Source organism: Cibotium barometz, chromosome 39 (assembly GCF_041138505.1).
Source record: "Cibotium barometz isolate CiBa-2024 chromosome 39, ASM4113850v1, whole genome shotgun sequence".
NCBI lineage: Eukaryota > Viridiplantae > Streptophyta > Polypodiopsida > Cyatheales > Cibotiaceae > Cibotium > Cibotium barometz.
In genome coordinates, this window is record NC_141084.1 from 16,368,313 (window position 1) to 16,380,463 (window position 12,151).

The 12,151-nt window shown below is 42.6% G+C and overlaps 1 protein-coding gene across 4 annotated transcripts in view; it reads right to left on the reverse strand.

Annotated features, from left to right (window-relative positions):
• Nucleotides 1–383: 383 nt before the first annotated feature.
• LOC147615786 (uncharacterized) overlaps nt 384–12,151 on the reverse strand; it is a 57,101-nt gene continuing 45,333 nt past the window's right edge. Inside the window, exons 7-15 of one of the 4 annotated variants that reach the window (XR_015262631.1) lie at nt 3,415–3,468; nt 3,266–3,328; nt 2,762–2,824; nt 2,504–2,680; nt 2,135–2,321; nt 1,770–1,850; nt 1,606–1,667; nt 1,378–1,480; nt 384–722 (exon numbers count right to left, since the gene is read on the reverse strand). Coding sequence is in view for 2 of the 4 variants with exons in the window: in XM_086778389.1 (XP_086634515.1) it covers nt 1,393–1,480; nt 1,606–1,670; nt 1,770–1,850; nt 2,166–2,321; nt 2,504–2,680; nt 2,762–2,824; nt 3,266–3,328; nt 3,415–3,468 (747 nt within the window). In the remaining 2 variants the exon portion in view is untranslated. Of the gene's footprint in view, nt 723–1,377; nt 1,481–1,605; nt 1,671–1,769; nt 1,851–2,134; nt 2,322–2,503; nt 2,681–2,761; nt 2,825–3,265; nt 3,329–3,414; nt 3,469–12,151 lie in introns of all 4 variants that reach the window. The other 3 variants (XR_015262632.1, XM_086778391.1, XM_086778389.1) reach the window with 3 other exon arrangements.

Sequence of the window (12,151 nt, forward strand, 5' to 3'; positions counted from 1 at the left end):
CATCAATTCCATCTATAAAATAACCCTCGCAATACGCCCAAAAAAAAAAACATGACACCAAATTGAATAAGTGTAACATGACTTAACCAATGTATGAAAAAAAAGTAGGAAAGCATAGAAACGCTATATAACTTTCACTTATCATGGGTAATTTGATTCATTAAAACCTAAGAATGTTCGTGGAATAACTAGTCTTCTAGAGAAAAAACCACTTGGGTGGTTTTTAGAGACTTGTGTTAAAAAATCCCATCTTCATATTCATTGTTTTTCAAAGAAATTTCTATTAGGAAAATACTCTTAATACAAGACATGAGCTGGAAAAAATATATCAAGCACCAAAAAAGCTTTTAAAAAAAGAGTCTTTATAATCTTCATTTACACACTTTTACAAAAAAAGCTTCAAAATAAATAAATACCTTTTAGGACACTACAAATGCTATACAAAATTTCTTCTATATGCATTTGACCATTTGAACAATTAAAGACCCGCTTTTTAATGCAGGGCCCATTAAGGCAATTACAGCATTCTTATGCTATTTCAAAATCCACAATTTAGTAGGTAAATGCTAGCTAAGCACTCTCAAGTAGTTTCATGGAAGTTTAAGTCCATTTCCCTTCACAATTTCCCAAAATTCAACAATAAAATCAAGCCACATTTGCAGCTCAATTACAAGACAGTGTTGAGGCCAGCTAAAGCTTTGTAAACGTGTGTTAGTCACCACCTGAAATAGAGCACAGTTTTATACATCAAAAATAGCAAAAGCATATTTTTGAAACAGCAATAAAAATAGCCTATATTTCTCTCTCTCTCTCTCTCTCTCTCTCTCTCTCTCCCCTACAGCATCCTCCTCTGCAAATAATCTAAAATTTTGCAACCCATTCGTACTGATCTGATTGAACTCAGAGCTTCCCTTGACTAGTTATGAATTTAGGGGTCAAATGGATCCATTAGTAGCTATAAATTAGGTGTAGCTATGAAATTAAGGAGCAAAAGGAGCTTCCAACATAATGTGTAAAACCCCTTGTGCTGTGTATTTTGTCTACAACATTTTAAAGAGGAACAGCATCGGTCTTACCTAGTTTGGAAAGACTTGAGAGGTCTTGGCGAGGCAAGGAAGGTCAAGAAAAGTAGAGAAGAGCTACAAGAAGAAAGTGAAAAAATGTGTACTTGGGGATGGATCACTGGAGACGCTGAGTGTTTCATCTCACAGGTGAAGAAATGCACAAAGATGGATTAAAACATACAGCATAATATAATATATTCATGTCTCTGAAGCTAGCAAACACTTAGCATCTGCTCAAGACATCACATGGGAAACCACCATTAGATAATTTATAGAAAACCAAAGCTTTGGAGATTAATGTAGAGGGCCTAACCTGGACAGTAGCACTCTACTTATCAACCTGCTTAGAGCGTTTTGGTTTCTTGTGAGCATGACTGCCATGACTTTTTGCAGCTTTCACCGGTTGCTTGCTTGGGCTGCATTCACAACACCACAAGCAAAAGCTCAATGCAGTCGCATGACAAGGTTTTATTCTTTTCCATTGTGCAACTCATTCGAATTCCACCCTTCTCAATCACAAGGTCTACTGCAGTCCACCTACCCAAAAGCGGAGGAAAAGAAGAGGAAGATAACCATGATAGGAAGCACCAACAAAGCTGAGGCCTGCTATTTTTCCAGATCAAGTATCATTAAGAAATAAGAAATCAATATATAACTTGACTGAATTGCCTTTGCATGAAAATTCCTTCATGTAAATATTCATACCAAAAACCATACAAACTCGTTGCTCGCTAATGGTGCTAGAAAATCAGCCTTCTTCAGCGTTCCTTGCACAGAGACTTGAAGCTGTTACAGAAAATACAAATTAACTGTGGCAACTTTTGATACAAAAGCAGCACCTAGAACACAGAAAAATAATACAAAAGAAACAACAGAGAATTGTGCAGATTGACCAAAGGTTCAAAATCAATACTTCTGATAAAATATGCAGATGTGTTTCTAAAGGAACAGAGTTGCCCAGGCTGATTTTCATTGGGCCTCAAACAAACATGAAACTGCTTTTTTTTAATGCATCAAGGCTACAAAAAAGTTAGGTTAACAGAAAAACACAATTTTCTGTGTAAAATCACCAGGCAAAGCTGTCTTGTAATCTTTCAAAACCTGGCTATGATAAGTTGTGGCAGATGTCAAGAAGTCTCTGTAGCTCTGAAAAACCTTATCGGTGTATGGCCTAGTGACTGATTGAACTCGCTCAAAATGTGGCCGTAAGAGACCTGCAACTTCCTCCACGTAAGGTCTGCAGGTCTCCTTAGCAACCTAGGCATAAAAAACATTTCATTGTAAGATATTAATCAAAAAACTCTAGAAGGAATCAAAATTTCAGGCCTGGGAACTGAGAAGTGCGGAGGCTTGATAACATATAATTACAAACAAAAACACAAACAAACTGCACAGCCTTACAGCATCCTGGAGCAGTGGCATTTGATAGGCAGATATACCTGTAAGTGAGGTCCCACAACATCTTGAACCTTTTCCAGCTGAGGTAAAATAAAATCCCTGGATGACTGATAGCCCTGGGCTAATTTGGACTTGGTGGTTTCAAAATGTGGAGCAATGGTAGCAGACACAGTTTTCACACTTCGTTTGAACACAGGATTCCACCTCTGCTGTGCGTGCTGTCATACAAAAAAGATGGGTGTTACTCGGAAATAAATAAACAGTCGTTAAAAAAGCAACTAATCTCTCAGCATACTTACTGTTCTCAAATTATCAACATGAGGCTTTGCCCACTTGTGAGCTACTGATACTTTTTCTGATGCCTGTGTAACAATTCAAAGCAGTCATGATTCATATAGGTCTCTGCAGTGATCATACCACAGATGGTAGTTTTTATCTTATATAAGCCACGTGGATACTTTTATACTTTGTATTGAGAGGAGCTCACATGATCGTGATCACTATTGTATATGTAGCTAGTCATATCATTTTCATTTTCCTTTCTATAATCAGCTACCTCATGGAACTATTGTAACACTTTCTGGTCTCATAGACCCTTTGGATCTTTTGCCGACTTTAGTATAACTTTCTTTCTTTCTTTCTCAAATCAACTGAAAAGATCAAAATAACGTACCTAAAACAGGAAGGCATTTACATAATTAAGACAATAGAACAGGCTCACACATACTTTAAGTAACAAAAACTGACAGTTTGCAAACAGATAAGAAAGCTCTTCATTGAAATCATCAGTGACATAGTTAGACCTTCTCCACTGTTGTATCCACAAGAGGTTGAGCATATTTGATCCAGTAGTCCGCTGCAAATGCCTAGAACAACCATTCACATTGTTAAAAAAGCATGCATAATATTCAGGGAATGATTTCCACATTATCAACTAGCATTGCTGCTTTACCTGCAGTTCAACTAGTTTGATTGAAGTCCAAGGAGGCAGCCAGCCACCATGAACCTACATAGAATAGCAAAAACAATCTTAAGCAAGCAAAGACTAGATTGAGATCCAGGAACAAAAAAAATCAATTGTCTCGTGTTCCATGAAATACTCATGTAAAATGCCCTTAATTTCCCATCCTTTGTGCAAAAATAAATTATCCTTGGTCGATAACCTTTTGACCCCTGCTTTTTCTTTAAAATAGAAAGCTAGGACATTGACCCTCCACATCAACCACCTACATGTAGCATGCTACATTGTTCTACAAGCAGAAAATGCATCCTAATTGTCACCATTTGGTCCATCTCCATTTCTGGAGCCACTTGTATGGGATTGTCACTCCATAGAGCGGCCAGATTTGCACCGTGTTCACATGTGGCCAGGCCAGTGCCCCATGTGAAAGGGTCAGTCATCTTGTGTCACATGCAAGGTTGTTAGAGGCGTTTGGTACGAGGTGGGTATGGTACGCACCTCGAAAGACTCGTATTTTTTAGAGACATTAGAGGCGTGTTAGAGGCATCTGTTATATATATATATATATATATATATGTGTGTGTGTGTGTGTGTGTGTGTGTGTGTGTGTGTGTGTGTGTGTAGTGATAGATAGATATAATATATATAGTGAAAGTTGAGAGAAAGAGAGAGAGAGAGAGACTAGAGTGTGTATGTATGAGCCTTGAGGGAGGGAGAGAGAGGGTGTGTATGAGAGAGGGAGAGAGAGTGTGTGTGAAAGAAAGAAAGCTGTATTAAACGTCTGCAAAAGGCCAAAATGACCTATGAGACCAAAATAGTCCATCCTCATCATCTGGATACATCATCAAGATTCAAGGGTACAAAGTAAAATGAAATGAACCGTTAGAGTAAGAAAGCTGCAAAAGTGGGTATAAAAAACATCATCATCTAGTGTGTTTGAAGTTTGAACTTTGAACTTTGGGTCTTGAGAAAGGCTTAAGGGAGGGAGGGAGAGAATGAGGGAGAAATGAAATGAAATGTTATATTAACGTCTTCAAAAGGCCATAATGACCTATGAGACCAAAAAGTTACATCATGGTGGATCTGATACAATGTCTGGATAAAAAACCAGGAAATGAAAAATAAAGATGATACTACTGGCACCTAGAAAATGAAACTGGAACTGGAAGGTAAACAGAAATCCTTATAGGGTGTGAATATAGTGAGGGGGGGGGGGGGGTACGCTATGGAGGTGAGTGGAGTACAGTGAGGGGATACAATATCATGTGGGACGGGGGGGTACACTATGGAGGTGCCTCCATCTCATAATATGTGCCGCATCGGACGCTAGCGGATCCCCTCAATATCCTCTGTGTTCAGCACCCTGACTCGGTGTCCCGCATGTCTCGCAAGAATAATCCGAATCCGCCGCTGCAACTTCCGTCTATGCTGGGATGCCCTCCTCCGTAGTCGTGGGCGTCTGGACCACTCAAGCTCAATCGCACGATCAATCAGTGTACCGCTGGTGTGGGCGGTATCCATGTCCTGCTGCTGCTATGGTCCATCTGGCGCAGTGATGGCTCGACTAAAGAAGTCTGTAATGTGCCTCTGAGTCTGGCTCTCTGAGCGCCTAAGCAAGCTATCTCTATATCTCCGCAGCTCAAGCAAGAACAATCCCAAACACCTTTGGTCCTGGTACCCCATGACTCTGGAAAGTGGTCCAAAACCCTCTCTGAATAAACAGTGGAAACGACCACGTATCTCATAGTATGCAGTACAATGGCATATATAATGCAGCTCTGTCTCTGGCTCCCCATGGCATACTCGACATATCTTGGCCTCAGCTGGTATACCTCTATATCAGCCAATCTCAATCTCAAGCTGGTGTGAGGATGTGCGAATCTGACCAATAGCACATCGTACTGCATGAGACAAGTGTACATCCATGTAACTGGGTCTGATCACAAAACCATCTGCTGTGAGCTGAAGAAAATGCTCTCTGTAGAAAGCCATCTTCGTGCCCAGCTCCTCAGTCGGCTGGATCCATGTCCTCCTAATGTCCAGCTGAACTAAATCCTGACGGATGAGTCTGATAATCTCTGTCCGTGTGAGAGTGAGAGAGGGTGCCTCCAGAGAATACTGGAAGGGAGGCAATCTGTCCATGCTAAAACCATGTGCCTGGAACCAAGATATCATCTGTCCATACCAACAAGCCGTGTCTCCCTGTAAAGCTAACTGTCGGGAGGACTCAAGGGCGAGGCGTGCATATCTGTCTCGGGGGAGATCCCACAAGCCATGTATGTAGGAGACTGATCTATCCTGGCAATCATAGATACCAAAGACCTCTCCATACCTCTCCACCCGCCTGCGCTGTGATGGCCCACTGAAGGTCCCCATATCTGCACTCCATAAAGCATAGCTGATGTCACTAGAGTGTCAAAAAGCCAACGTTTCGTTCGAGGTTCCTAAAACTGAACCTGCGAACACATCCTCTCCAAACCACCCAGGGCTGCATGTGCTCTAGTCAATCTAGTCTCTGCTGCTCTCCTCATCGAAAACAGGGATTGCCTTGGGCCCTTAAAGCGGGGGTCTAAAGACTCAAACCATCAAAAAAAATAAAAAATAAAAAATTCTGGGTGGACACCTCGATCAAGCAATCGTACACCTCGAACTTAGAGGCGCGCCTCATAACAACTATGGTCACATGGACGGGAACCAGTTTTGTGCCACCCGTGTGTGACCAATATTGTGCCATATGGACGGGAGCCTGTTTGTTGCCACCCGTGTATGACCAGGATTGTGTCTTACCCATGGGACTGTCACTCCATGGTAGGACTGATATTTGTGCCAAGCTTGTCTATGGGATTGTCACTCCATAGGAAGGCCCGTACCAGGATTTGTGTTTTGTCTATGGGGCCGTCACTCCACAGGAAGACCAGGAACTTCACATTTCTATCCCGCCAATTTTGTGCCCGACAAGAAATTCTTGTACAAGTTTTATGAAAGAGAGATTTCGTTCATCACATGTGCACATGCATTCATGTTTGCATGCATAAACTTATTTTCGCATGACTTGTTCTTGTGTGTTTGCCTGCTATAACGTGCCAGTACACTGAACGGGGGCGTCCCCAATGTACCGTGGGTGTGCTATTTGCAGACAAGTTGGTGTGGCATGTGAACACGTGGTAAGTATTGCCTTTTTGGCCTTTTTCAAATGTTAAATCTATAAAGTAGTGTAAACCTTAATATTTATAAGGTTGGGTGTTCACACATATTTAAATTATGGCTGGACACCTTTCAATGTGGGTGTCCAAGGATAAACCCTTAATTAAGACCTAATAATATTTAAGATTAAGGATTGCATGGGAAGAATTCTCTCCAACACGTGGATGGTGAAGGGAGTTTGAGAGAGCCAATGAAGGTCAATGGGGTTTGAGGGAAACTGGGAGCAAAGCTTACTTGGGAGCACCAGGTATCACTCCCTCCGCGGTGCTTTATCCTGCCAGGTATTAGTACAGACGTGCCTGTTGGTGCACGGTCCCGGAAGACCAGTGAGGAGCGGGTGTTCACCCAGTGAAGGTGGGAGAGTGCTTGTGATTTGGTCTACTCCGACAACCGATTCTTCACCGACAGAAATCTTATTGTTTTTCAATTGTATTCACTCCATGTTATGGAGAAATCTGGCCTTGGACCCCTTCAACACTTGTACATATAAATACTCCAAGAAATACAAACTGTATTGAGGGAAGGGCGGCCCTTTCCGGCCCCAGTGATAGTGTCAAGTGTTCTTTGTCATTTCCAATTTAAATGTTGCAAGTATTGTCCATTGTTTGTATGGGTTAAGTGATCTAATAACGTGTATTTTATCTTCCAATTTGTAGGCCTCCCGTAGGGAACAGTTACACTAATCCTTTTCATTAGACAGAGAACCTACTTCTCATTGATAAGCAAAAAAAGAGCTAAGGATTTGCTAGCCTAACCAATGCTTGAATGTGCCAAAAGCAACACACTGAATTTTAAGACGAAAAAATGTATGCATGGATGCTTGCATTCAAATAAATGCATACACTTATGTGATCTTGCATACACTACAGCATAACAAAACTTGAGGTGTATGAGGCTTAAAATTTACTTCGGCATTCTGTAATAAAAAGATGTATAAATAAACATCTTACACGAAGAAGCATCTCATCGCTCCTCACCCTCAACGTCCTACTTTTTCTGACCACAAGAGTGTCAAAAAAGACACACCAAGCACGTTGTAGGGCGAAAAATCTCCCCTGGTAGTGAAAGGTCATGCAGCCAAAGTCTTCTCAAGTTCATAAGGTCCTTACCAATATCACAACAGTACCCCTTCTTGTGCTAAAACGATGTGAAATAATCTTGGTAGATAAATTCCTGATTCAACCAGGCCTAGAAATTTGAATGCTGCAGTACGCTTCCAAGGGAGGTTAAATACACCTGTGGCTGGATTCACCCTGTGGAGAGACGCTCTAGAGAAGTCCAACCTCTGTATTTTTCTGTTGATTTTAATGAATTGGTGGGCATGTGTATACGCATTGTTTTTTATAGCCATCCACCTTTATTAATGTCCAGCTGTTTAATTGCCCACAATCATTAATCGTGTTATCAACCTGGCCCAAGCCCAGCCCGACTCACCTGTGTGTTGCCCGCCTTGCTTAAGTGCACCTTTGCTAATAGCCGACCTCTGCTCACAAGGCTTGAAACTTGCAAGTTGAAAATGATTAGGGTGGATAGTATTGGATTAGGCTCAACATATTGGCATAATTTAAGTAGGGGAAAAGTAATTAGCACTAATGACAAGATAATGACAATGCTAGAGAGTTGATCCAACACAAGCTTAGATAGACGGCCCTTAAATAGGCTAAGGTACATCATCATTAGCCCATGGCTTAAGCTTGCCCCTCACCTAAACACGCCCTAATCATCTCCTTTGATTCTAGACCACCTCCCCTTGATTTAAGGCTCATTCAATGTTGATTGAAGTCTGTTGATTGAGGCTCATTCAATGTTGATTGAAAACTATTGTGCAGACCACATGCCCACTTGAAGAAGGCACCTTCTTCCTAGGAATTTGCCATGCCTATTTAAAACACCTTTTGAGGTTTACTCTGCTTCCTAGCATTTACCAGTGTGAAGTAGGTGCCTTCTTCCTAGGAATCTGGCATGTTCATTGAAGGCTTTTGTGCACACCACATGTCCACTTGAAGTAGACACCTGCTTCCTAGGAATCTATAAGCCTAACGGAGAGTGCAATGACAGACTCAACTACGTGTACAAGAGATATAGATAGAGAGAGGAGGAGAGAGAAATGGGAATAGGAATATCACAGAGTACACCACGCTGAGCGGGGAACAAGCCCCACACCCTTTTCAAGAACTTATTTCACGAACAATCCACGGGCTTTTCCAAGTCAGGACCAATACAACTATCACCATTTGGATACACAATTGGTCCACCCGTGCTTTCTCATCATATATGTACATTGGATTGGTGTCCATGGCAGTTGTATATGCCGGGGATTGATGCCACTCATGTGATATTGTGGACTTGGCTTTCCGTTGGGACTTGTGCCTCTGTGTACATGCCCAAAAATGCTTGGTGGATTGGTGTTCCATTGGGTCTGGTATCTCGTGTACTTGCCTGGAGCACGTCTATTTTGGTATAGTCTCATGAACGGGGATTGTCCATACCAATGCTACATTGCATAGCATCTTTATGCGCTTGTATGCAATTGAAATTACATGTTGTTTTCATGCTTGCATGACCAATGTGTAGTTTCGGGTAAGGGGACGTCCACCCACGAACTGTGCGTGTGAAACTGTCTGCTGACATGGTTATGTGGCTTGTGACAGGTGGTAAGTATTGGTCATAAACCTAGCCTTGGGAGTTAACACTAATTTATAAGTGAGTGTGTACACACTTCATTGAGTTTTGGGCGACCAAAACTCACTTATAAATTATGACAAGCTCGGTGTTCACACACACTCATGTCTCGAGGTGGACATAACCCAATGTCCACCGCCCAGACCTTATCCCCTTTGTAAGTGAGTGTATACACACTTCATTAAGTTTTGGGCGACCAAAACTCACTTATAAATTATGACCAGCCTAGTGTTCACACACACTGATGTCCCGAGGTGGACATAACCCAATGTCCACCGCCCACACCTTATCCCCTTTGTACAAAGGGAGTAACTAGCCATGTGTCCACTCTAGCTTGCTCCACAAAGCACCTACCTACCACCTACATTGGACAACTCACTACCTCACTCTTCCTCTCTCTAGAGATTGGCGCCTCCTTCGTGAGGGCTGTTGGGCTGCATTTTCTACACTTTCTCCTTCCCAACCATATCCAATGCTACTCATAAATCAAGCTTACCAAAATCAATACTTTCTTGCATAACTGCTCGCAGATCTTATTCAAACTCTGCCTCTTCTGTAGGATCAATCTCTCTTCAAAAATGTCAACTTTCATGGCCTGTTGCTCATCTTTTGCCATGACTGAAATTCAGCAAAACAGCTCTCTTTATTGCTGTAATTTCTGGTCTTTTTGCTGAAAACCCTCATTTCAGCCCTCCTTTCTCAAGTTGAACCATAGGGGAAGCTTTTCCAAGGTTCCCTTCATCCTCTTGAAGACCTTTGTCGCGAAGAAATGCGACAAATCGAAGATCTCAACACTCCAAGGACTTCCATCACGAGGAGTTCTACTGTCATCGACTCTACTTGCTATTGGTAAGCTTTTATGCTTAAATATGGGAGCAAGTAGCAGGAGGGAGGAACCAGATTACAAGATCACATACCCTGTGTAGTGTTCTCTTGTCCTACGTGCTCTCTTGCAGAATGTTGCTACCTTGTGTTGGTGGAACAATAGAGAGCTGATGGTAGGGAACATGGGGACTTGAGAGGGTAGTGTGGATTGAAAGTCTACATCAACAACCACTTGTTTGCAATACTGTATTCATATGCATTGGTATGGAAATCTGGTCAGAAATGCCCATGACACTATGTACTTGATTCTCCCAAGATCAATATACTTTATTTGAGGGAGGAGTCGGCCGTTCCAGCTCATTGTGTGTCTCTTGTCAATTCAACAAATTACTTCTTGTATTTGAGCAAGTGTCCATCAAATCTTAAGTGTATTTAAGTGTATTGATTAGCATTGTGTTCAACCAAGTTACAACAACAAATGAATACAATATCAAACAAGAGTGCCAATGACGAGGTCAGGCTGAAGTCGATGTCGAGGCACAAGATATCTGATGCCGAGCTCACCACGAGGATGCCCACAAGAGTCTTACACCGGGCTAGTACCAAGATATGAATCAATTCTTTGTTACCCACAAAAATCTCACAAGGTTCTCGGTGACGAGATGTTGAGAAAGATGCACGTCTATCCAAGTTTCTTACACCAAAAGAGAGGAGGTGGTGCTTCTTCAAAGGGTGGCAGCCCTCCGGCTGAAAAGGTGGTGCTGCTGCAAGTGGCAGACAGTAGCCAAGAAGCGGTCGTGGGCAAACAAGGCCGCGAACAACGCCGGTGGAAGCGGCTAAGCCACCGACGGAAGGAGCCCTGGAGCGGCAACGGCGGTTCATTCGACGGAGGCGGCGCTCGGCGGAATCAGCTCTACAAAGGCAGCGGTGGCTAAGCTGCAGGCTGGGCAGAGGCTAAGGGTGGAGAAGATGATAATAAGGATGATGTAGAGGGAAGGAGAAGATGATAACAACGTTCTTGCTCTCCCCAAGGTGGTTCTCCATGAGTTCTTCTTCTATGCCTCTCCAAGAGGGTACAAGCTTCTTATATACTTGATAGGGGTGCTTGCTTTTGCCAAGCTTTGCTTTTGTTTTATTTTCTTGCTTTTGCTTTTTCTTTATTAACTAGGGGTGGGAGACAGTCCCAACTCACAGATTTCTTCCAGAGAGCTATGCCAGTGCCAGCTGATGTACCACGTGGGGTGACCGCACAGAGAGCAAAGGAATTGAGAGCCAGGAGGAGACCTAGACAGACTGGACACAGAGCAGCCCGACTCGGTCACCGAGAGATAGCAGCTATCCAGATGAGACACCAGATGGAGACACAGGAGAGGCTAGCTCGCTTTCATTCAGACTCAGGGCACATGTTCACGCCACTCACAGCCTCAGCATCGGCGATGTATGATATCTGATATCCCTCTTATGGCACTGGATGGAGTTAGACATAGATCTGCATAGCATGCTTGTACTACCCCTTCAGCATATCAAGATGCATCTTGCCTTAGCACTCCATCCACATCCCCACCCCCCTTTATATTGTTTGTATATGGGCTCCACCAATCCATGATTATTCACAGTTGTATCCAGACACATGCACACTTTTTCTTTTCTTTCTTTTCCTTTTCTTCCGATGACCGGAAGAACACAGTTGTATTATTTTTTGTCTCATAGGCCAACTTTGGCCTCTCGTAGACATTAATATATCTTTCTTTCTTCTCTCTCTCTCTCTCTCTCTCTCTCTCTCTCTCTCTCTCTCTCTCTTCTATAGAAAGGGCAGTGCGAGAGAAAGGGAAAGTGGCCTTCTATAGAGATGGTAGAGTGGTGATTATGGAAAGGCGCTCTTCATGACGGCGCGAGACCTATGGGACTACACTCAAAGTTGCTACTTGGAATTGTAATGGATCTCTACGCCTTGATGTAGGGGCTTTTGAGGATAGTTTCACTGGGAGGGACATCATCTTCTATTGTGAGACGCATC